Source organism: Carex rostrata, chromosome 15 (genome assembly GCF_964058835.1).
Source record: "Carex rostrata chromosome 15, lpCarRost1.2, whole genome shotgun sequence".
NCBI lineage: Eukaryota > Viridiplantae > Streptophyta > Magnoliopsida > Poales > Cyperaceae > Carex > Carex rostrata.
Genome location: NC_135932.1, coordinates 7,513,540 through 7,540,873, shown reverse-complemented (window position 1 = coordinate 7,540,873; position 27,334 = coordinate 7,513,540). Strand labels below are relative to the sequence as shown.

General features: G+C 33.2%; 3 protein-coding genes across 3 annotated transcripts in view; 2 read left to right on the top strand and 1 right to left on the bottom strand.

Moving 5' to 3' along the window:
- The window catches only part of LOC144566219 (uncharacterized), a 47,475-nt gene that overhangs the window by 12,665 nt on the left and 7,476 nt on the right, over positions 1–27,334 (bottom strand). Inside the window, exons 2-5 of the mRNA XM_078316176.1 lie at positions 22,423–22,585; positions 22,078–22,240; positions 21,795–21,962; positions 21,648–21,694 (exon numbers count right to left, since the gene is read on the bottom strand). Coding sequence (XP_078172302.1) covers positions 21,648–21,694; positions 21,795–21,962; positions 22,078–22,240; positions 22,423–22,425 — 381 coding nt within the window. The 5' untranslated portion in view covers positions 22,426–22,585. The remainder of the gene's footprint in view (positions 1–21,647; positions 21,695–21,794; positions 21,963–22,077; positions 22,241–22,422; positions 22,586–27,334) is intronic.
- LOC144566223 (abscisic stress-ripening protein 2-like) lies at positions 7,245–8,254 on the top strand. Its single transcript, XM_078316181.1, has 2 exons — positions 7,245–7,457; positions 7,870–8,254. Exons 1-2 carry the CDS (start codon positions 7,311–7,313, stop codon positions 8,014–8,016), a joined length of 294 nt encoding a protein of 97 aa, XP_078172307.1. The 5' UTR covers positions 7,245–7,310; the 3' UTR covers positions 8,017–8,254.
- LOC144566221 (abscisic stress-ripening protein 2-like) lies at positions 19,869–21,076 on the top strand. Its single transcript, XM_078316179.1, has 2 exons — positions 19,869–20,109; positions 20,726–21,076. Exons 1-2 carry the CDS (start codon positions 19,960–19,962, stop codon positions 20,870–20,872), a joined length of 297 nt encoding a protein of 98 aa, XP_078172305.1. The 5' UTR covers positions 19,869–19,959; the 3' UTR covers positions 20,873–21,076.

Genomic DNA, 27,334 nt, shown 5'->3' with positions numbered 1-27,334 from the left:
TTTAACTCTTTAAAGCAGCGACACGAAAGTTACCAGCTCAGCACCAACATTTCTCAAATCGTATTATATTTGTGCTCGTGGTTACAAGATTCGCGAATTATATTCGAATTATACTCGAATAATTTATTTTTATTTTTGTGATGTCGAACCGAACACCGAATTATTTAGTTAACTGAACTTTGACCGAATTAAACCCAAATAATTCGTGAATTTTACGAATGTTTTCTGAATTTTTTGAATTATTCGAGAATTTTTTTTCCGAATTTTCTGAATTATTCGAGAATTTTTTCCGAATTTTTTTTTAGGACTTTTTTTTAGGATTTTTTTTTTGCTCTTTTACTGGACTGAGATTTCTGGTTCGAATAATTCCTAATCATTCTCAAATTATACCTAAATTATTCCCGAATCACGAACTTTCGACCTCGCCAAACTGAACCCAAATAATTCATTTGTCACTGTAATACTGAGTACCGACATTCATATTTCAATACAAATTGAATTCAGAATGAGAATGTCCTATCATGTTCAAGCGATGTTACTTTATTGCGTTGGATGCTACTATTATTTTGCCGAAATTTTTAAATATACCATTATACCAAAAAAAATAAACCAAGCCACCACTTTCTCTCAAAATTTCGAATTTTGACATGGCCGCATTCCCAAAATGCGGCCACTTTTCTGCGGGCCGCATCTAGGGGATGCGGCCACCTTTTTTTTTTTTTTTTTTTTTTCTCTACTTCGTGTAGTTCAATTTGAATGGAAAAAAAAGGGGTGGCCGCATCCCCTAGATGCAGCCCGAAAAGAGGTGGCCACACCTTGGAGATGCGGCCATGTCAAAAATTGAAATTTTCAGAAGTTCTGGTTGTTTGGTTTATTTTTTTTGAAAGTATTGTATATTTAAAAATTTCAGATTATTTTGAGCTATATTTCTGGGGTGGTTGTGCTTGAATATGAGAGGGCACATTGTTTGTCTTTTGACTCGGTTTTGTTTCTATTTAAGTCTATATATCTACATTCTTATATTAAGCACGTAGATGTCTTCGTCTGTCAATAGCTATAATAAAAAATAAAATTTCAAATTAATATTAACCCTTCGATCAATTAGTCCACCTTTCTTTATTCAATGAATATTTTTTATGCTATTTATGTGTAGAAATATAAATTTATTTACACGTTATGCACACGATATAGTTAGAATTAAAATTAAAAATACATAAATTGAAAATGTTGCAATAAAAACTCATTGATGTCTTACTTTTTTTTGTTCTCATTTAATGTTTCCTTTTATTTCCCTGATCCTTTCTTCAATCACATCAAATAAGAAATATAATATGTATGTTAGAATTTGCCATGGTTAGTTTTGGGAGACTTTAATCTTTACAGGACTGTCGAAGACTCAACATGTGAAGTTCGCAATCTAGGCACGATGCTAGATTTTAACAATTTCATTGACTGTCTTGGGATGATTGATGTGCTGTTACAGGGATGGACATACACATGGACGAGTAAAATGCCACAACTGACTTTTTCAAAACTTGACAGAGTTCTCCTGTCGGGCCACTGGAATGACTACGGGGCATCCTACGACCTCACAGACCTACCGGCAACTGCCTTAGATCACGTACCTTTAATTCTCAGGATCAAACCACATTCTAACCCCCCTAAAAGGCTATTCAAATTTGAAACTGTTTGGCTTAAATACGAGGATATGAAGGGTGTGGTACAACGAGCATGGTCAACAATAACAACTCAGAATCCAGTAGTTCGGTTTCAGAAAAAAAAATCAAGATGGTGCAAAGAGAATTGCGAATATGGGCACAAGCAAAATTCACTAGAAGGGAGATGTATTTGACAAGATCAAAATAGGTGCTCCAGGTCCTAGATAGGGCTGAGGAAATCAGGGAATTAAACTTATATATTCGCGCTAGCGGTTGAGAAAGAGGAAAAATGGAAACAAAGGTCGGAATGCAGTTGGCTAAAATTATGCGACAAGAATACAAAATATTTTCATACGATGGCATATGTCAGGAAGAACATAAACTCCATGGAAACTCTTCAATCGGATAATGGCCAGGCAATTCCGTCTGCTCTAATGTCGGATTATTTAAGATCTCATTTCAAAGGAATCCTGGGAACGAAAATTCAACATCTGAGACCTTTCGATCTGTTAGGTAGGGTGGGACTCATAATGACGGACCAATTATAGTCGTTGGATAATATCATCGATGAAGCAGAGATTCTCAGGGCAATCTCTGGCATGCCTAGAGGAAAGGCAAGTGGTCCAGACGGCTTCTCGATTGAGTTCTATCAGGCCTTCTGGGCTTCGATTAAATTTGATATGATAGAGCTTATTAGGGAATTTGTAAAAAACAATGTTAATATCAGGTGCATCAACAAAACGGTAATTACCTTGATCCTGAAGAAACAAAACCCAGAACAAATCTCGAACTACAGACCGATAAGTGTTATTAACACGGTGACGAAGATCATCACCAAGATCATGGAAAGTATGTTAGAACCTCACCTCCATCTCCTAATCTCGAGCAGCCAAACAGCTTTAGTTCAAGGTAGATCTTTGATGGAATCTTTCCTCTCGTCAAGGGAATTCCTAAACTTTTGTTTCAAAATGAAGCTACTGTCCATACTATATAAGGTTGATTTTGAGAAGGCTTTCGATACAGTGGATTGGTGTTTTTTTATAAACCTCTTGGTGGAGAGAGGATTTCCTCCATGTTGGATATCTTCGGTTCTAAGTATACCTCGTGCATCCTCCTCAACAATCAGAGTCAATGGGTTGTACACAAGGTTTTTTACTCACAAAAGGGGCTTGCGGCAGGGAGACCCCCTCTCACCCATGATCTTCATCCTAGTTGCAGACTCCCTTAATAGATTTCTGCATGATGTGACGGAAATGATGCCGCAATACGTAAGGTTACGATTGAAAACGATTTAGTATGGGATGATACATTGATAATCTGCAAAGCATATCCCATTAAAAATCCTAACGCATGTGCTAAATGTTTACGCCGAGCTTATGGGGTTGCAGATTAATCGAAGTAAAAGCACATTCATCCCGATTGCGATACCGGCAGGCATGATACATGTATTACAGTCCATCATTGCATCTGAGCCATTACAACTACCGATTATGTACTTAGGATTACCCCTATTGGTAAGGAAACCGAGGAAAATTGAGTACCAACCAATGTTACAGGCAGTACAACGGAGAATAGAGGAATGTACATCCAACTTTCTATCCTACGGCGACAGAATCACGTTAGTCAAAGCGGTATTATCAGCTATGCCATTACACTACATGCAAACATTCCAAATTCCTGTAGGGGTAATTAGACACAGAGACAAAATGAGAAGGAATTTTCTATGGAAAGGGAATGACACATGTAGAGGGATTAACTGCCTTATTAAGTGGGAACGAGTATGTGAACAAGGCGTAAAGACGGTGTACATGAGATAAGGGGCAGCATAGGTGTTCTCCCTCCATCTCTCTTTATTGCTCTCCCTCTTTATGTACTTTGTTTCTTTTGTTGTTGAACCCACCATGAGCGGCTAAGCAACCCTATTCTATGGTGCAGACATGTAATCTAGAATTCTTATGAGTTTAATCTAGTTGTTCATTATATTATCTTTGCACTATGATCTGAATTCTTATTGAGATTTTATGCCTTGTATTCTTGTTTATTGTGTGCTTAAAGTGACATCGTATGAATGGAGTGTACAATCCATTCATACCTAATTGGGGTTAACCAATATCCGAATAATATAAGTTATCCTAGATACAAGTAGAATAGACTGACCGGTTGATCGCTCGTATTCGAACCACAGTTAAGGGACCTATTGCGAAGTGGTTTAGCAGACTAATGTTGCATTCCATCACTAATAGTGGGGTAATCTTAATTATTGCTATTACCAAAGGTTAGAGGAAGGACCAACCAAGTGAACTTGACCCTTTTGTAATATTAGTAATTAGGATTTATCATTAATCTACATGCAATTGTGCTAAGTACCCGACAGGTACTTACTCAGTTCCGTTTTTTTCAAGTACCACCCCAATAAATCGAAATTAAATAAATACCACTGGATTTCATAAATATAAGATTCTGCCACGTTCGCGAAATGAATTTGCGCACCGACCTGTTCCCGACAGACCCGTTCACAAAACTATTCTGCGAACCGACCCGTTCCCGATAATTTCTAATTTTTAAATTCTGTTTTTTAATTTCTGTTTTTAATTTCTGTTTTTTAATTTCTGTTTTTTAAATTCTGTTCTTTAATTTCTGTTTTTTAATTTCTGTTTTTTAATTTCTGTTTTCTAAATTATGTTTTTTAATTTCCGTTTTTTAGTTTCTGTTTTTTAAATTCTGTTTTTTAATTTCTGTTTTATTTTCTGTTTTTTAAATTCTGCTTTTTTATTTCTGTTTTTAATTTCTGTTTTTTAAATTCTGTTTTTAATTTCTGTTTTTTAAATTCTGTTTTTTTAATTCTGTTTTTTAATTTTTCTTTTTAATTTTTCTTTTTTAATTTCTGTTTTTTAAATTCTGTTTTTTAATTTCTGTTTTTAATTTCTGTTTTTTAAATTATGTTGTTTAATTTCTGTTTTTTAAATTTTGTTCTTTAATTTATGTTTTTAAAAAAAATAAATCTAATCAATTTAAAAATAAATCTAACATTTCCAAAAATAAATCTAACCTATTTAAAAATAAATCTAACATTTACAAAAATAAATCTAACTTATTCAAAATAAATCTAACATTTACAAAAATAAATCTAACCTATTTAAAAATAAATCTAACATTTACAAAAATAAATCTAAAAAACAGTAATAAAAAACATAAATTAAAAAACAGAATTTAAAAAACAGAATTTAAAAAAGAAAAATTAAAAAACAAAATTTAAAAAACAGAAATTAAAAACAGAATTTAAAAAACAGAAATTAAAAATGGAAATTAAAAAACATAATTTAAAAAACAGCACTTAAAAAACAGAAATTTAAAAAACAGAAATTAAAAACAGAAATTAAAAACAGAATTTAAAAAAACAGAATTAAAAAAACAGAAATTAAAAACAGAAATTAAAAAACTGAATTTAGAAAACTGAATTTAAAAAACTGAATTTAAAAAATAGAAATTAAAAACAAAAATTAAAAAAAAATTTAGAAAACAAAAATTAAAAACAGAATTTAAAAAACAGAAATTAAAAACAGAAATTAAAAAACAGAAATTAAAAAACAGAAATTAAAAACAGAAATAAAAAAACAGAATTTAAAAAACAGAAATTAAAAACAGAAATAAAAAAAAACAGAACTTAAAAAACAGAAATTAAAAAAAGAATTTAAAAAACAGAAATTAAAAAACAGAATTTAAAAAACAGAAATTAAAAACAAAAATTTAAAAACAGAAATTAAAAATAGAATTTAAAAAACAGAAATAAAAACAGAAATTAAAAAACATAATTTAAAAAAAAGAAATTAAAAAAGAGAATTTAAAAAACAAAAATTGAAAACAAAAATTAAAAAACAGAATTTAAAAAACAGAAATTAAAAACAGAAATTAAAAAACAGAATTTAAAAAACAGAATTTAAAAAACAGAAATTAAAAAAACAGATTTTAAAAAACAGAAATTTAAAAACAGAATTTAAAAAACAGAAATTAAAAACAAAAATTAAAAAACAGAATTTAAAAAACAGAAATTAAAAAACAGAATTTAAAAAATAGAATTTAAAAAACAGAAATTAAAAACAGAAATTAAAAAACAGAATTTAAAAAACAGAAATTAAAAACAGAAATTAAAAAACAGAATTAAAAAAACAGAAATTATCGGGAACGGGTCGGTGGGCATAACTATTTTGTGAACGGATCCGTCCGCAAATTCATTTTGAGAACGGGTCTCTGAAGCGGGTCAGTCGGGAACGGGTCAGTTCGCATAATAGTTTGTGAACGGGTTAGGGAACGGGTCAGTCGGGAACGGGTCGGTGCGCAAATTCATTTCGCGAACGTGGCAGAATCTTAGATTTATGAAATCCGGTGGTATTTATTTAATTCCGATTTATTGGGGTGGTACTTAAAAAAAAAGGGTACTCAGTTGGGGTGTTGTGAGACTGACCGGGGATCAACATTAAAATAGGATTAGCAACTCTCAAATCGCAAAGATACCATTACAGGATGTGTACGGTTCTGGCAAAACTGTGTGCGATTCCGACTGGAGTTGAAACTAGACTTTGTACGGTTTACCCAAACGTGTGCGGATGGTGATAGAGCCGCATGCTATTGAGTAACTTTGCAACTGATAGGTATTAGCAATAGCATGCAGATGGTGATAGAACCGTTTGCAATTGTTATGACAACCATAACCTAGATTAAACAAATTTGAATTATAGAATGTCTGATTCCCTAGAAGCCCATCTATTAAACATTTAATCTACTATTATTTCTTTGTTGTAATCCAACATTACAATTGAGAAACCTACAATCAAACAACCAAACACAATCAACCAATCTAAAGAAACTGATAACCTAGACCTTAGTTTGCATCTTAGATCTCTTAATACACCATTCCTGCGGATCGACACCCCAATCTATACTATACGGTAGATTCATATGCTTGTGAAAAACAGTAGAGTAGACATTAGGGTTATAAATATTATTAGCATTGATTTCCACCCTATCAGGCGGCAGGAGTATGGGCTCTCTGGAGGGAGAGGAATAGGAGGCTAATATTCTTGGCGAAAAGGAAAGCGGTGCATCGGCTTATTACTGATACGGCACTAGAGATAGAAAACTGACGAATAAACATTTAATATAGAACTAGTGAATCTTGACAAATGGTTGAGATGATAATTAGTAACTCCTTTATATAGGAGGCGGAGTTTCTAATTAATTAGTATTTGTATATGTAAAAATTATATAAAACTTTTTTATCAATATATCCGTTGTCGGCGCATAAAAAAAAATGTGGATATTTATCTATTTAAAGTATCTTAATTTGCAACTTTCTTAGTGTAGTTGTTATCTAGGGGACCCTCATCCAAATTTTCTAAGCAAATAATTGTTAACACTTAACATCAATCAAGGCTCACAATTATAACCCCACGCACTAAACAAAATCAATACATGATCTGATGACTTTGCTCAGGACAATTTTGTTACTTTACCTTCCACGTACCCCCTCCAAAATTCTCAGCCTATATAAACCCTTGGCATATTGCATCATTTCCCACAGCAACTAATCTAGTCATCATCTCCATAACAGCATTCAGTTAATTAAGTAGCAGTTAATCACAGATTTAGATATCAATGGCCGAAGAGCAGAAGCACCACCACTTGTTCCACCACAAGAAGGAAGAGGAGGGTCCCGTTGATTATGAAAAGAAGGAGAAGCACCACAAGCACAAGGAGGAGATCGGCGGGCTCACTGCCGTTGTTCCTGGTGGATATGCCCTGGTATATTTAGCTACATATACATCATGCTATTATCCTGAGTAGTTAACTTTGTTGGTAAATTACTAGATAAATTGATCAATAACTAGATGATTAAAGGGAAATAAATTAAGTACATACCTCTTAGGCATAGTACTGTTGTGGAAAAATGTATCATAATATTATAATATCAGTACAGTTTACAGCCTAAATTATTGCTCTTTGATCATTTGTACAAATTTGTTTCATTAATTTTGCGTATTTTTAGTTAATGATAGACACTGTCCTCAAATTTATTTTGCATTTTATTATTTTTTTATTCATATAGCGCGATCATTCAGACGTCTAAATGACCCCACAAAATAAAGCTTATCCTCAATTATTAAGTGAATTATCTTGTTGAACTAATCAACCTCAAATTAATTGTGTTTACCAGCATGAGAAGCATCAAGCCAAGAAGGACCCAGAGAACGCACACAACCACAAGACTAAGGAGGAGATTGCAGCTGTTGCGGCACTCGGCGGTGCTGGATTTGCATTCCACGAGCACCACAAGAAGAAGGATGCCAAGCATCACCAGTGATTGACATCATATATACTTAATCAAGCATGAGACTCGTGCATCTGTCTTCAATTATTTTCCATCGAGTGCACTTGATATTGATGTTCAAAATAAGTGTATTCTGTTGCACTTTCTATGCTGGTTAATTTGTTAAGGGTTTAGTATTTGATTTATGCAGTTCTGACCTTTTTATGTACTCTTTGCTGAGAATATTGCTTTGTAACTGGCCGTTTTAACCGAGTCAAATAAATGTTATTTATTGTGTGCTGTTATTTTACTTCTCGCAATGTTCAAGCTTCAAGAAGATATATATTTGTAGTCGTACACATCAGCGGGTGACAAATTGTAGATTTTAAGGATGGATATGTTTAGATTTTCACAACACAAACTTTGATGCGCGCGGTACGAAACCATTCAAATTCAAGCAAGGGATTCATCTTTATCGAAACCATATCTCAACAAAATAAAATATATATATACATATAATAAAGGAGGGGTAATCGACTGCCACGTGGTGGACACGTGGCTCTTTGTGGAGATATGCATATGGGTTTGAAAAATAGTCATGATATTTATTTTGTTGACCATAGAGGTGCTATCGGGTCGGGTCGGGTCCGGGTACTATTATATTTGGACCCGGACCCTAAAAGTGTTCGGGTCCAAATTTCAATCCATATACTTATTTGTTTCAAATCGGGTCGGGTCCGGATCCGGATACCTATCTACCCGTAGATATTTCGGGTCCAGTCTTTCGGTTCCGGGTAGATAGATACCCGTAACTTGTTTGTGGATTATCGGGTCCGGTTCGGGTACGGGGCGGTTCCGGATCCAGAGCGGGTATAGATCACAACTCCAAAGTATTCGAGAAATTATTTACATTTAAATATAATTATAATTTCTTAAACATCTCATATAATAAATCATTACAATATAAATTAAAAACTACTGCAAAATAAAAATTATACTATTAATCATGTTTATAAATAATAAAATATATCATGCTACATAGCAAAATAAAAATAATAACTCTAAATTATTAGTTGGTTGTTGGTTGTTGGTTGTTTGGAGTACTCATGGTGTAACAAAAAAATATTGAATTCAGTTTTTTGTTAATAGTTTTTGAATTCAGGAGGATGGAGGAGATATAATTTTTAGAAAGTAAAATATTAGAGATGATAATTTCCTTTTCTATAATTCAAAAAAATTTATGAATTGAATGTAATAGAAGAAAAAAGGTATAAAATAAGCTAGTTATATATGGAAGAATAAATTTGACAATCATGTGCCATGTGTCTCATGTGTATAATATAGAACAAAAATTAAAGGGCTAGTTAAGGATGTAATTAAAGGGTAGTTTAAAACAGTAACATAAATTTGGTTAAGTTTTATCAAATTATAGCTCAGCTGAAATATATTATCTAACACAAAAACTTGATGCAGAGTTATTAATATATATTTTATCGGGTATTTATACGGGTATCGGGTCGGGTCCGGTTATGGATCGGATAATTAAATGATACCCATATCCTACCCATTACAGTATCGGTTCCGGTTCGGATCCGGGTCGGATATTAAATTATTAATTTTGTACCCATACTCATAATTTAATCGGTTATATTTTTTAAACCATACCCTATCCAAATTAATCGGATCCGGGTCGGTTCCGGGTCGGATCCAGTTCGGTTCCGGATCGGATCCGGGTAATCGGGTAAAAGTAGCACCTCTAGTTGACCATTTGACTCTTGTGTAGGTGACTGAATTTACATCCTCTGAGATATCTGATATGTTGCGTGACTTTCTGGAAAAGCTCAACTGTTCAAAAACGTTCTGCACGAATCTTAAAGCTCAGATAATACTGGGCCCTGCGCTATCCCCGAATAGACACCGGACACGTCGGTCACACAAAATATGAAATATCTCAGAGGATACGGATACTCTGCGGCGTCCTTATGTGTGTCTCTTCAAAATGCATATGTTAAATAAAAAAACCGTTATTCATGTGAGGTCTACCTCATTTTAAACAAAGGACGAGATGTCTACTTACATATTAAACAAAGAGGCATAATTACAGATAGGTATAAGAGACAGGTGGTAGATCCTTTCGGAGGTAATAGAAGAGCTCATTTTGTTTCTTTGTAAATGAACATAAAAAAATATAAACAAATATGGATTGGACAATGAAGTCGGCAGATGTAACACGTACTCAAATTATAGACGGACGGAGTGAATGAACTTGGGTAGGCTTGCTGATGTGAATATGATACGACATTATGACCTTTAACTCTTTAAAGCAGCGACAGGAAAGTTACCGGCTCATCTCGATTTTTTAAAAAATACCCATTAAAAAAATTAATTTAATAAAAATAACCAGATCTGAACTGAAGTTTTAAAAATATTCAAACCGCGGATTTTTTCCGCGACTCAGAATTTTTATTCCAGGCCGCGGAAAAAATTCGCGCTCCGAAATTTTATTTTTTATTTTTTTTATTTTTTATTCCGGGCGCGGATATTTTCCGCGGCCCAGATTTTTAAATTTTTTTTTTTTTTTTTTAGAGTTTGGAGAAAGAAAATATTGTTTTTTAGACCCAACTTTGCACCTCTGGTTAACATATCAAAACACCTTCAAAAATCATGAAAATTTACCGACATGCATTCTTGACTTAATAGAATAAGACTAAAGTTTCATACAAAATGTCAAAACAGATCGTGAGATATCGGTTCTCAAAAATTGCTCGAACTACTGAAGGAGTGCTTCTGAGCCCAACTTTGCACCTCTGATTAACATAGCAAAACACCTTCAAAAATCATGAAAATTTACCGACATGCATTCTTAACTTCATAAAACAAGACTGTAAAGTTTCATACAAAATGTCAAAACATATCGTGAGATATCGGCTCTCAAAAATTGCCCGAACTGCTGAAGGAGTGCTTCTGAGCCCAATTTTGCACCTCTGATTAACATACCAAAACACCTTCAAAAATCATGAAAATTTACTGACATGCATTTTTGACTTTATAAAATAATACTGTGAAGTTTCATACAAAATCTCAAAACAGATCGTGAGATATCGGCTCTCAAAAATTGCCCGAACTGCTGAACTTGTTTTTTTGGCCCAACTTGGCACCTCTGGTTAACATACCAAAAAACCTTCAAAAATCATGATAATTTACTGACATGTATTCTTGACTTCATAGAATAAGACTGTGATGTTTCATACAAAATCTCAAAACAGATCGTGAGATATCAGCTCTCAAAAATTGCCTGAACTACTGAAGGAGTGCTTCATTAATGGTTAAAGCCATTATTTGCATTATTTTAGATTCGAATCTAAAAAGTTCACGAATCAATTTCGAACAAACTATATATACCCAGTTTGAGTTTGAATAAGATTCAAAACGAATTGGTTTGATTTGTTTCATAACAAACTAATTTCAAATTGAATTAATTACAAACTTTTTTTGAATCAAACTCAAATCAAATCACGAACTACGAACTTTTTGTGCCGCCTTACATGAGAGCAAAGAGAACGGAACACGAGATATTTCTTTATTTAGAATGACTGAATGACGATAGAAAGGTAACTAAATTGTCATGATTTTTGAAGGTTTTTTTATATGTTAACCAGAGGTGCAAAGTTGGGCTCAGAAGCACTCCTTCAGCAGTTCGGGCAATTTTTGAGAGCCGATATCTCACGATCTGTTTTCAGATTTTGTATGAAACTTCACAGTCTTGTTTTATGAAGTTAAGAATGCATGTGGGTAAATTTGCATGATTTTTGAAGGTGTTTTGATATGTTAATCAGAGGTGAAAATTTGGGCTCAGAAGCACTCCTTCAGCAGTTCGAGCAATTTTTGAAAACCGATATCTCATGATCTGTTTTGAGATTTTGTATGAAACTTTACAATCTTATTCTATGAAGTCAAGAATGCATGTCGGTAAATTTTCATGATTTTTGAAGGTGTTTTGATATGTTAACCAGAGGTGCAAAGTTGGGCCTAAAAAACAATATTTTCTTTCTCCAAACTTTCAAAAAAAAAATATATATATATATGAGGAGGGTTCAAATGCACCCAAATTTTTGTGCACCCAAATGCACTCTATTTTTCAAATCATTTTTCTCCGTTTTCAAAGTCCGAATAGTCAATCCGAACCGTTAGATGTGATCTATATATTAAGATGTGCTTGGAGACCAAATTTTACATTTTTTGATTTTTTTTTTACTATTTATTAAGCCACTTTAAAAAATCGCTGATCCAATGGTCCAGAAAATGTAAAATCAGCGATTTTCAAAATGGCTTCATAAATAGTAAAAAAATTCCAAAAAATGTGAAATTTGGTCTCCAAGCACATCTTAATATATAGATCGCATCTAACGGTTCGGATTGACTATTCGGACTTTGAAAACGGAGAAAAATGATTTGAAAAATAGAGTGCATTTGGGTGCACAAAAATTTGGGTGCATTTGAACCCTCCTCTATATATATATATAGAGAGAGAGAGAGAGTACGGCTAACGCGCTTCCTCTAGCATATGGGCCGAAATGCTTCTGGTGAAAAGTTGAAATTTCAAAATCCAAAAAGTCGATCTGAACCGTTCATCTTCTTCTCCATATTAATATCTGCTTGGAGACCAAATTTTACATTTTTCTGAAATTTTTTACTATTTATTAAGCCATTTTGAAAATCACTGATCCAACGGTGGCTTACCAAACAGTAAAAATCAGAATCTACCGTTAGATCAGCGATTTTCAAAATGGCTTAATAAATAGTAAAAAATTTCAGAAAAATGTAAAATTTGGTCTCCAAGCAGATATTAATATGGAGAAGAAGATGAACGGTTCAGATCGACTTTTTGGATTTTGAAATTTCAACTTTTCACCAAAAGCATTTCGGCCCATATGCTAGAGGAAGCGCGTTAGCCGTACTCTATATATATATATATATATATATATATATATATATATATAGGCTGTGGCTAACGTTTAGATTTGACGTTTGAAGTCGATCCGATGAACTTTGGAGTTGTGCTCACCAAACTCTCTTGGTGAGCACATCACACCCTAGCTTTACTATATATATATATATATATAGAGTTAGGCTGGGGTGCTATGGATAACATAGCGGCCTCTATGCTACGGCTCAATATTCGAGTTTTCAAAATCCAAACGGTCGATCCGAACCGTTCATCTTATTCTCCATATTAATATCTGCTTGGAGACCAAATTTTACATTTTTCTGAATTTTTTTACTATTTATTAAGTATTTTATAAAATTGTTGATCCAACGGTGGCTGCACAAAACAGTAAAACCGTTGGATTAGCGATTTTCAAAGTGGCTTAATAAATAGTAAAAAAATTCAGAAAATTATAAAATTTGGTCTCCAAGCAGATATTAATATGGAGAATAAGATGAACAGTTCGGATCGACTGTTTGGATTTTCAAAACTCGAATATTGAGCCGTAGCATAGAGGCCACTATGCTATCCATAGCACGCCAGCCTAACTCTATATATATATATATATATATTTAAAAATTCGGGCCGCGGAAAATATCCGCGCCCGGAATAAAAAATTAAAAAATAAAAATAAAAATAATTTTTTCGGAGCGCGAATTTTTTCCGCGGTCCGGAATAAAAATTCTGGGTCGCGGAAAAAATCCGCGGTTTGAGTATTTTTAAAATTTCAGTTCAGATCTGGTTATTTTTATTAAATTAATTTTTTTAAAGGGTATTTTTAAAAAAATCGGGGCTCATCCAAGTAGCACCAACATTTCTCAAATCGTATTATATTTGTGCTCATAGTTATAAGAATTGCGAATTATATTTGAATTATACTTGAATAATTTATTTTTATTTTTGTGATGTTGAATCAAACACCGAATTATTCAGTTAGCTGAACTTTGACCAAACTAAACCCGAATAATTCGTGAATTTTACGAATTTTTTGCGAATTTTCCGAATTATTCAAGAATTTTTCCCAAATTTTTCTCAAGATATTTTTTTTTTTGCTCTCTTGCTGGACTAAGATCTCTGGTCCGGATAATTCCTAATCATTCTCAAATTATACCTGAATTATTCCCGAATCACGAACTTTCGACCTCGCCGAACTGAACCCAAATAATTCATTTGTCACTGTAATACTGAGTACCAACATTCATATTTCAATACAAATTGAATTCAGAATGAGAATGTCCTATCATGTTCAAGCGATGTTACTTTATTGCGTTGGATGCTACTATTATTTTGAGCTATATTTCTGGGGTGGTTGTGCTTGAATATGAGAGGGCACATTGTCTGTCTTTTGACTCGGTTTTGTTTCTATTTAAGTCTACATATCTACATTCTTATATTAAGCACGTAGATGTCTTCGTCCGTCACTTGCTATAATAAAAAATAAAATTTCAAATTAATATTAACCCTTCGATCAATTAGTCCACCTTTCTTTATTCAATGAATATTTTTTATGCTATTTATGTGTAGAAATATAAATTTATTTACACGTTATGCACACAATATAGTTAGAATTAAATTTTAAAAATACATAAATTGAAAATGTTGCAATAAAAACTTATTAATGTCTTACTTTTTTTTGTTCTCATTTAATGTTTCCTTTTATTTCCCTGATCCTTTCTTCAATCACATCAAATAAGATATATAATATGTATGTTAGAATTTGCCATGGTTAGTTTTGGGAGACTTTAGCTTTACAGGACTGTCGAAGACTCAACAGGTGAAGTTCGCAATCTTGGCACGATGCTAGATTTTAACAATTTCAGGTGAAGGCCTAGGTGAAGTTCGCAATCTTGGCACGATGCTGTTACAGGGACGGACATACACATGGACGAGTAAAATGCCATAACCTAGGCCTTATAAGTTTGCACCTTAGATCTCTTAATGCATCATCCCTGCGGATCGACACTCCAATCTATGCTATACGGTAGATTCATACGCTTGTGAATCGACAGTAGAGTAGACATTAGGGTTATAAATATTATTAGCATTGATTTCCATCCAATCAGGCGGCAGGAGTATGGGCTCTCTGGAGGGAGAGGAATAGGAGGCTAATATTCTCGGCGAAAAGGAAAGCGGTGCATCAGCTTATTACTGATACGGCACTAGAGATAGAAAACTGACGAATAAACATTTAATATAGAACTAGTGAGTCTTGACAAATGGTTGAGATGATAATTAGTAACTCCTTTAAATACACTAGTGGAAAAACATGAATCAGGATCGGCCTATCTGGATCGGTTATATGAAACAATCGATACTAATACCTATCTGGATCGGTTTTCTGAACAAAACTGATCCTAAAAACTAATTAGATCAGATTTTTTAGTCAACCGATCCTAATTTGTGAACTATCAGGATCAGTTTTTTATAAAATCCGATCTTGATACTATCAGGATCAGTTGTTCTAAACAACTGATCCTAATAGTTCACTATTAGGATTAGTTGTTTATAAAAACCGATCCTGATACTTTCAGGATCTGTTCTTAGAAAAAAACCAATCCTAATAGTTGAATCAGGATCAGTTCTTAGAAAAAACCGATCCTAATAGTTCAACATCAGTTGTTTAGAAAAACCGATCCTGATACTATTAGGATCATTTGTTTAGAAAAACCGATCCTGATACTATTAGGATCAGTTGTTCTAAACAATTGATCATAATAGTTCAACTATTAGGATCGGTTGTTTAAAATAACCGATCCTAATTTAAAAAAAAAAACTTTTAGGATCAGTTTTAAAAAAAAACCGATCCTAAATTTTTTTTTTTTTTTTTTAGAATTAGGATCTGAAAAAAGAAAAAAAAATTTAGGATTAGTTATTACAAAAAAAACCGATCCTAAAAGTTTTTTTATTTTTAGAATTAGGATCGGTTATTTTAAACAACCGATCCTAATAGTAGTAATTTAGATCGGTTGTTTAAAATAACCGATCCTGATGTTTTATTAAAACTAAAAAAAAAAAATTTATTTATTTGACCAGCTTCCATATATTTTGCTGGCCAGCATCCAATTTTTTTTTTTTTGCACAGTAAGAAGCAATAATCAAATATCATATACACATCCTAAATTAAATATCATACACATCTTAAATTATTACAAAAAATTCATGTTCATGCAAAGTTAACTAAACTAAAGCTTTAGAAACAATCAAAATGTGAACTCTCTATCAACAAAAATTAAGTTTTTAATAAATTATCTTATTAAATATAAGCTACAAAAATTTGTAACATCAAATAAGTATATAAAAAGTCAGATATTTATTTATTTTTTATATTTTTAATCCAATAAAGAAATAATAAAATTAATTAGAAGAATTATTTTTGAGTATCTGGGTTGGTTATTACATAAAGAACCGATTCAGATGTTATTTTTCTTTCAAATTTTCTTTTCATGTTATAAAAGTAAATTACATATAAAAATTTATTTTGTAAATTGTTTTAATATGTTATTCTAATAAAATTCTTAAACAATATTACTTCCTAAAAATTATTTTGTAAATTATATTATCTTAAAATTTATTTTAACATTTTTTATAAATTATTTTAATAAATAACCTTATAATTATCTAATAAATTATTTTATAAAATTTATCTTATAAATTAGAACATAAAAAAGGTAATATATTATACTAGAAATTAACTTATAACTTATAAGGTAAATTAGAACATAAAGAAGGTAATATATTATGTTGTTCATTCTTATTTTAATTTGTAGTGATGCATTTGGTTGATAATAGTGTTATGTGGTTGAGTTGGCAATCTTTTCTTTTGTTGTAATATACTATTTTTGTTGTTTTAATGAAGTTAATTTATCAGTAAAACAATGCATATATTCTCGATAGAAAATTCTCCGTAACAAATATAATCCATAACAAATATGGATAACATAGAGGGCTACGGTGCTACGGTTCAATATTCGAGTTTTCAAAATCCTAACGGTCGATCCGAACCTTTCATCTTGTTCTTCATATTAATATGTGTTTGGAGATCAAATTTTATATTTTTTGAAATTTTTTTACTATTTTTTAGCTAATTAGAAAATCACTTGATCTAAACAATTCTGCACCATTCAGATATTTGATTTTCTACCTATCTAAAAAAATAGTAAAAAATTTCCAAAAAATATAAAATTTGATCTCCAAACACATATTAATATGAAGAACAAGATAAACGGTTTGGATCGACCGTTAGGATTTTAAAAACTTGAATATTGAGCCGTAGCACCGTAGCCCTCTATGTTATCCATAGCACCCAAGCCTTACTCAAAATTAAGACACTAATATTATGACTGGAAACACAACATGCATGTGAAATAGAAAATATAAATTGTAACGTGAAAAAAATAAGGATGAGTAGACGGTTTTAATTTTAAGAAATTTATAAAATTTCAGATTTATTTATAAATTTATAAAAATATTTTCAAACTGATACTTGATTTATTTATAACACTTATTAAATTTATAAATTAAGTTATTAGGATCGGTTGTATACGAGAACTGATCCAGATAACTATCAGGATCGGTTCTTAGTACTGATCCTGATAACTACTATTAGGATCGGTTCTTATCGGTTCTTAGTGTACAACCGATCCTGATAGTTGATTCTAGGTTTTTATTTTTTCCCGCCATGTCTTATCAAGATCGGTTCTTAGTGTACAACCGATCCTGATAGTTGATTCTAGGTTTTTATTTTTTCCCGCCTTGTCTTATCAGGATCGGTTCTTAGTGGACAACCAATTCTGATAGTTGATTCTAGGTTTTTATTTTTCCCCGCCTTGTCCCTTTTTCTCCTTGCGTCCCTCCATTCAAAATACACTAAGTTCTCTCATCTCCTTGTCTCCTCTATCCACTCGGCTCTCGGTCTCCCCCTCCGTCTTGCCCTCTCCTCTAAGTCCGATCGGCTCAAAGAAGAAGAGTTCTCGGTGCTCAACGCAAGTGTGTTCGGCGCAATAAACCCACTCAGTCGCTCAATGCAAGTGTGCTCGGTGCTCCTTGCCTTTGTTGTCCAGATCCGAATAGGATTTTGCTAGTTTAGGTATTTCAAATTATTTTTTGGATTTATGTGACATTTCGTTTTGGAATAAAATTACATGAGATGGGTTTTGGAATAAAATTATATGAGATGGGTTTTGGAATAAAATTATATGACATTTATCAAATCAATTCGTTAGATTTATCAAATCAAAGCCCGATTGTGTGAATAAATGGATATGATATATGTTCTTCGGTAAAAAATTTCAAACTTGTTATATAGTGCCCACAACAACCTGCCGGCTGGGAATGTGTATATTATGTCATGTTGCTCATGCAAGACATAATAAACGAACACATCGATGCTTTTCCGAACTTAAGGGTATATATGCATTTATATATTTTTCAAAAGTAATTAACCATTGTTGCTTCAAATATAATAAAGTACACAATTAATTGTGCATGATCTTCTATCTTTTAAAAAATGCAGGATATTCCCGCTAAACATACTGTACAATGTTTGGGCGACTTTCGGAAAATGTGGGTTCAAATTTTCCTAAATGAAGAAAGCCGAGAAGAAGTACAACAATTTAGGATTTGATGTGTAAACTTAATTTGCATGAACATGAATTTTTTGTAATAATTTAGGATTTGCGTATGATATTTAATTTAGGATGTGTATGTGATTTGTATGCATATATATTTCAATATTTGTATGTGATTTGTATCAATAGCATATTGGGTCAGCATATATATATGGAAGCTGGCCAAATAAATAAAATTTTATTTTTTAGATTCAACCAAACATCAGGATCGGTTCTATTTAAAAATCTAATCTAGAAAACTAATTTAAATAAAAAAAATTATATTTTGACATATCAAGATCGGTTTTAAATAAAAAACAAAAACCGATCCAGATGCTAACTATCAGGATCGGTCATACATCAAAATCGATCTTGATAGTTAAGTATCTGGATCGGTTTTGATATGTACAACCGATCTTGATATTTTTTTTGGAAATTTTTATATTTTTATATTTTGACATATCAAGATCGGTTTTAAATAAAAAACCAAAACCGATCCAGATGCTAAACTATCAGGATCGGTTATACATCAAAACCGATCTTGATAGTTAAGTATCTGGATCGGTTTTGTTATGTACAACCGATCTTGATATGTCAAAATATAAAAATATAAAAATTTCAAAAAATATATCAAGATCGGTTGTACAAACAAAACCGATCCAGATACTTAACTATCAAGATCGGTTTTGATGTATAACCGATCCTGATAGTTTAGCATCTGGATCAGTTTTAATGAAATCCAATACTAATTGTATTTTAAAATGGGTATTAAAAAATGGGGAAAAAACTATTAGGATCGGTTCTCAGATATAACTGATCTAGATAAGTGCTTATTAAGATCGGTTGGTTAAAAAATTAAAAACCGATCCTGATAGTATTAGTATCGCCTTCATCAGGATCGGTTATATTCCGATACTAATAGGCGTATATAACCAATCCTGATTCCTCATTTTCCACTAGTTATAGGAGGGGGAGTTTCTAATTAGTATTTGTATATGTAAAAATTGTATAAAACTTTTTTATGAATATATCTATTGTCGGCACATAAAAAAAAATGTGGATATTTATCTATTTAAAGTATCTTAATTTGCAACTTTCTTGATGCAGTTGTTATCCAGGGGACCCTCATCCAAATTTTTCTAAGCAAATAATTGTCAACACTTAACATCAATCAAGGCTCACAATTATAACCCCACGCACTAAACAAAATCAATACATGATCTGTTGACTTTGCTCAGGGCAATTTTGTTACTTTACCTTCCACGTACCCCCTCCAAAATTCTCAGCCTATATAAACCCTTGGCATATTGCATCATTAATTTCCCACAGCAACTAATCTAGTCATCATCTCCTATAACAACATTCAGTTAATTAAGTAGCAGTTAATCACAGATTTAGATATCAATGGCCGAAGAGGAGCAGAAGCACCACCACTTGTTCCACCAGAAGAAGGAAGAGGAGGGTCCCGTTGATTATGAAAAGAAGGAGAAGCACCACAAGCACGTGGAGCAGATCAGCGGGCTCACTACCCTTGCTCCCGGTGCATATGCCCTGGTATATTTAGCTACATATACATCATGCTATTATCCTGAGTAGTTAACTTTGTTGGTAAATTACTAGATAAATCGATCAATAACTAGATGATTAAAGGGAAATAAATTAAGTACATACCTCTTAGGCATAGTACTGTTGTGGAAAAATGTATCATAATATTATAATATCAGTACAGTTTACAGCCTAAATTATTGCCCTTTGATCATTTGTACAAATTTGTTTCATTAATTTTGCGTATTTTTAGTTAATGATAGACACTGTCCTCAAATTTATTTTGCCGATTTTTTTATTTATATCCAAAAAATAAATTAAATTTTAAAAAATAACCAAACCGGTCATAAATTTTGAAAACTACCCAAATCGGTTAACCGTTAAATTTTGAAAATAACCCATAAATTTTCAAAATTTATGACCGGTTCGGTTATTTTTTAAAATTTAATTTATTTTTTGGATATAAATAAAAAAATCGGTTTATTTTGCATTTTATTATTTTTTTTATTCATATAGCGCTTCATTCAGACGTCTAAATGACCCCCACAATAAAAAGGTTATCCTAATTTAATTTTTGTTTTTTTATGTGAGAAAATTATCCTCAATTATTAATTGTGTTGACCAGTATGAGAAGCATCAGGCCAAGAAGGACCCAGAGAACGCACACAGCCACAGGACCAAGGAGGATATTGCAGCTGCTGCGGCACTCGGCGGTGCTGTATTTGCATTCCACGAGCACCACAAGAAGAAGGATGCCAAGCACCACCAGTGATTGACATCATATATACTTAATCAAGCATGAGACTCGTGCATCTGTCTTCAATTATTTTTCATTATGGAGTTCAGGGTTTAGGGTTTAAGGATGAGACTCGTACGCATCAGCGGGTGACAAATTGTAGATTTTAAGGATGGATATGTTTAGATTTTCACAACACAAACTTTGATGCGGTACGAAACCATTCAAATTCAAGCTAGAGATTCATCTTTATCGTAACATGTAAATTTGTGTTCCTATATCTGTAGCTGGTCATTGATCAGAAGTTCAGAACACTTGAACAGCATGAAAATTTTATAAGAAAAGAAAGAAAGAAAGAAAGAAAAAAAGAAAAAGAAAAACATCCTGTGGAAATTTATTCTATTAAGTAATAAATTGATCCCACTGCAAACAATATGAGGCTAACATAAGGAGAACAACGATTTTCAATAAATTTCAAAAAATAGTAAAAAAAAATTTCAAAAAATGTAAAATTGTCTCCAAAGACATATTAATATGGAGAACAAGATTAACGGTTTGGATCGGTTATTTAGACTTTGAATCTGGTGATTTATAGTCCAATGTACAAAAATGTCTATGCATTATAATGTATGGTAGCCTGAGAATATTGTCTTGCCAGAAACCCAGCAATAACTTTGATAATAATTTTACCTTGCCTGGCCAAAAACACAAAAATCATATAGTAGGATCGGAGGTTTAAATAAAAAGAAATTATATATTTGATAATAATTTTAGTTTGCTATAAGATATAATAAGAAGCAGTGCCACATACCAGGATGAAGGCCTGAGAATATTGCCTTGCCAGAAACCCAGCAATAACTAAAATAGTATTAAACAATGGAAAGTTACAAGTCAGTTATTTTGAGTACCGATATCTATATCATCTGACCGATTAAAATGAAATATGAATATAATATACCTGCTTGGCCAAGAATGAAAATGAAATTCGATTTGCTTTTCCTCCAAACCATCATACTAAAAAAACCAAGGGCAACTGTACCAAATCCTGGTATGACACCTAAGACCATACTGACAGGGCTTCTGAATACAATATACCCTATAAGCCCCATGATAAAAAGCAATCCACCTACAAAAAGGTACAAGAGATAAAGTTACAAATAAGCATATTGATAAACTAATTTAGACAATGTGAAACAATCAATTTTATCTTTTGATACATCTCCAAAGAAAAGAGAACATACCATACGGGATGCCTAAGCAAAAGTCATGCACTTTTGCGTAATTTTTGTTAGTACCAGCCTCATTCAAATTCGAACTTGAAATTCTAGACTTTGCTGCTGAATTTGATCCGAATTCGGGAGGAATTCCACCATTCTTCTTTACGCACAGAAGAACCAGCAGCCTCTGGATATGAAAAACGAAAGGAGCAGTGAGAACTTTTCCAAACATTACATACTGTTACAAAAACAAGACCCTAAACCCTGTACACGAATCAGAAAAATCCTGTAACCTTTGATAAACTAATTTAGACATGTGAAACAATCAATTTTATCTTTTGATACATCTCCATAGAAAAGAGAACATACCATAAGGGATGCCTAAGCAAAAGTCATGCACTTTTGCGTATTTTTTGTTAGTACCAGCCTCATTCAAATTCGAACTTGAAATTCTAGACTTTGCTGCTGAATTTGATCCGAATTCGGGATGAATTGCACCATTCTTCTTTACGCAGAGAGGAACCAGCAGCCTCTGGATATGAAAAACGAAAGCAGCAGTGAGAACTTTTCCAAACATTACATACTGTTACAAAAACAAGACCATAAACCCTGTACACGAATCAGAAAAATCCTGTAACCTTTGAAATTTGTAAGATGAGAAATAACGGATCGAAAAATATTCACCTAGTGAAAACCGCACCTTAACGAAACGAAGTTGGGGTTACTAAATGGAGGATGCTGCCACAGAGAAACCCTAGAAGGACTAAGATCAGGGGCGGATCCACTGTAGCACAGGGGGGGTCAGCTGCCCCCCGCTGGATTTTCAAAAATAGTGCTAAAAATCTGCTTTTCGGACCTCTGCCCCTCCCTGGAATTCAAATTGCCCCCCCATAGCCCATTCTGGAATTCTAATAGACGGAACGGAGCCCATATAAACTCTAAGCGAAACAAATTAGCATAGCCCAAATAGGCGCGGATCCCAAATAGCGAAAATTAGTTGAACCAAAATTCCCTATAAATGTTGAATTGTTGATTTTTTTCAAGTAATTTTGGATTTTTATTATATTGATTGGTATTTTTTTTTGTTATGTTGAATTGTACCCGATAAGCTATTGGATTTGAACCCGATAAGCTATTTGCATCCGATTATTGCCCCACCCTGACAAAAATCCTGCGTCCGCCCCTGACTAAGATGGTGCATTCGAGGTGCAATTGAAGGAACAAGGCTCTTTCCCTTGGTCGGAACCACGGAACCGTAAAATTGCGACGAAGCCATGGAATGGTTCGTTCGTTTCGGAAGATCTTGTCCGAATTGAATAAAAAAAAAGAGAAAAATTTTTTTTACGGAGATTTTAATCTGATCCGTCTGATCCGAAATGAACGGATCAGATTAAAAACTCTGCACGAAACGACTCCGCAGAGAATACGCTTCCGGGCTGAAACGGGGGCGAAGGGTCTGGAGTGTGGATCCTAGATGTCATACGGTCCGTTCTTGCTGATTCGGATACTTCTTTCAGTTTGGGTAAAAACGGATCGTATTTGAATTGGGCTGGGTTGACAACTTGACATAAATCTGGTCCAGGCCCAGGATGCAGTTGCAGTTGCATTTTCAGTTATGCACTATTAAAACAGATAATTTTTGTTTTGTTTCGGAAAGTAGACATATAGACACGAGTGAAAAAAAAAATCGTACTTCATTATTCGATTTGAGTTTAATTTAATTCAAAATTAGTTTATTCTGAAACAAATTAAATTAGTTCGATTTGAATTATATTCAATCAAATTCAAACCAAATATAATTCGTTCAAAATTGATTCGCGAACTATTTAAATTCGAATCACAAATAATGCAACTAATAGATACAACTATTAATTTTTAATAATCCATGCTTATATCACAGCTCAAAATTGTTAATATAATGATAACTTATAATAGAAAAATGTTTCAGCAACGTAACAAATTAACAATAGAATAAGTTCTATTTGATTAGATTCATATCTTGATTTTAGTCAATCTAGCAGCGTAAAAGGTAAGGAAATCTTGAACTGGTCCATAATCCATTAGTGTAAATTCGTAAAAGGTAAAAGAAAATCATATAAATTTTATTCTGTGAGAAGAAAATTAATGTATAAATTACCGGTATAATAAGAGCTGCCAAAATACATATGTTAAACAAAAAGATGTTGTTCATGTGAGCCAGGTCTACCCTTTGATAATATATAAAAGGATGAAATATCTAGTTACATATTAAACAAAGACTCAAAGAGGCATAATTACAGAAAGGTATGAGAGACAGGTGGTAGATCCTTTTATGCGACTTTTAGGAGGTAATAGAAGAGCTTCGAATATAAAAAAATAAAAACAAATATGGATTGGACGATGAAGTCGGCAGATGCAACACGTACTCAAATTGTAGACGGACGGAGTGAATGAACTTAGCTAGGCTCGCTGATGTGAACTTAGCTAGGCGAAAATAAATCTGCTGTAATTCTTTGGGAATTACAGGACCCTGTAATCTCAATCCGAACCGTTATTCTTTTTCGAGATTTGTGCATGAAAACTTACTTTTTTTCGAGATCTGTGCAGAAAATATTTGAACGGTAATCCCTTCCGGAATTACAGCCGATTCGGATTCTAGCTAGGCTCGGCAGATACAGCAGCTGTACCACATTATTACCTTTATAATTCTTTAAAGCAGCGACAGGAAACCTACCAGCTCACGCTAGTTAATTACCCCAGTAGCACCAACATTTCTCAAATCGTATTATATTTGTACTCATAGTCACAAGATTTGTGAATTATATTCGAATTATACTCGAATAATTTGGTTTTTTTTTTGGTGATGTCGAACTGAACGCTGAATTATTCAGTTGGCTGAACTTTGACCGAATTAAACCCGAATAATTCGTGAATTTTACGAATTTTTTTTCAAATTTTCCAAATTATTCGCGAATTTTTCCCTAATTTTTTCCATACCATTTTTTTTTTGATATTTTTTTTGCTTTCTTGCTGGACTGAGATCTCTAGTCCTGATAATTCCTAATCATTCCCAAATTATACCCGAATTATTCTCGAATCACAAACTTTCGATCTCACCAAACCGAACCCAAATAATTCATTTGTCACTATAATACCGAGTACCAACATTCGTATTTCAATACAAATTGAATTCAAAATGATAATGTCCTATCATGTTCAAGCGATGTTACTTTATTGCGTTGGATGCTAGTATTATTTTGAGCTATATTTCTGGGGTGGTTGTGCTAGTTGTGCTTGAGTATGAGAGGGCACATCGTCTATCTTTTGACTCGGTTTTGACTCTATTTAAGTCTGCAGATCTATATTCTTATATTAAGCACGTAGATGTCTTCATCTGTCAATAGCTATAAAAAAAATCAAATTAATATTAACCATTCGATCAATTAGTCCACCTTTCTTTATTCAATGAATATTTTTTATGCTATTTATGTGTAGAAATATAAATTTATTTACACGTTATGCACACGATATAGTTAGAATTAAAATTAAAAAGACATAAATTGAAAATGTTGCAATAAAAACTTATTGAAAATTTATTTACAGTCGTTAGATAATATCATTGATGAAGCAGATATTCTCAGGGTAATCTCTGGCATGGCATGCCTAAAGGAAAGGCAAGTGGTCCAGAGACGGCTTCCCGATTGAGTTCTATCAGGCCTTCTAGGATATGATTAAATTTGATCTGATAGAGCTTATTAGAGAATTCGTAAAAAACAATGTTAACATCAGGTGCATCAACAAAGCGGCAATTACCATGATCCTGAAGAAACAAAACCCATAACGAATCTCAGACTACAAACCGATAAGTGTTATTAACACGGTGACGAAGATCATCACCAAGATCATGGCAAATAGGTTACAACCTCACCTCTAGCTCCTAATCTCGAACAACCAAACAACTTTCATTCAAGGTAGATCTTTGATGGAATCTTTGCTCTCGGCAAGGGAATTCCTAAACTTTTGTTTCAAAAAGAAGCTACCGTCCATACTATATAAGGTTGATTTTGAGAAGGCTTTCAATACGGTAGATTGGTGTTTTCTTATAAAACTCTTGGTGGAGAGAGGTTTCTCTCCAAGCTGGATATCTTTGGTTCTAAGCTATGTTGCATGGATACGGGTACGGGTATCGTATCGGATACGACACGGGTACGGTGATACGACAATTCTCAAAAATCAAGGACACGACACACCTATTATATTATATAATTAATTTAATAATACTTGTATTATATAATTAAATATCAAAAGTTCTAAATATACATTAAACATAAACACTAGTAAATTATAACATCAAAGGTAAAGTATTCCAGTGGTTAGTGACTTTGACGGTTTCAGCAGCAACCCGAGTTCGAATCCTCCTCTTCGCAAGAAAAAATCAATTTTTGACGCGGTTCATAGCAGGCTGGGTGCACCAGGAGCAGCAACCTAGCTAGGTGGACCACAGCAGGCGCGGTACACAGGGAGCAGCTATGGACCAGGCCGTGTCAGATCGGTGTCTAGGCCGTATCCAGACGAGTCAAAGCGTGTCGGAGACCGTATCAAAGGATTAAGGATACGCCACGTAAGATGACGCGCCAGTGGCGTGTCTGATACGTATCGTGGCCGTGTCGGTGTTGGATACGTGTCAGACACGGGTACGATGGATTTCTAGGAGTGTCAGGGTAACATAGGTTCTAAGTATACTATGTACATCCTCCTCAACAATCAGAGTCAATGGGTCGTACACGAGGTTTTTTACTCACAAAAGGGGCTTGCGGCAAGGAGACCCCCTCTCACCCATGCTCTTCATCCTAGTTGCGAACTCCCTCAATAGATTTCTGCACAATGTGACAGAAATCATGCCAATACATAAGGTTACGACTGGAAATGATTTAGTATGCGGATGATACATTGATAATCTGCGAAGCACATCCCATTTCATTAAAAATCCCAACGCATGTCCTAGATGTTTACGCCGAGCTTATGGGGTTGCAGATTAATCGAAGTAATAACACATTCGTCCCGATTGCGATACTAGTAGACATGATATATGATATCTCCATATTATGTCTAATTTACAGCCCTAATTTGCACTAAAACCTGTGTTTTAAAGTCTATAAATGTGGACTTTTTACTTGTATTTCGAAGAAATGTGGTACTGCTATGTTTTGTTTGGTATTTTGCAGGAAAAAGGGGCGAAAAACTGGATCTGACAATTTTTCATATACGGGCCGTATGATATTCCCTACGGGCCGTACAGGAT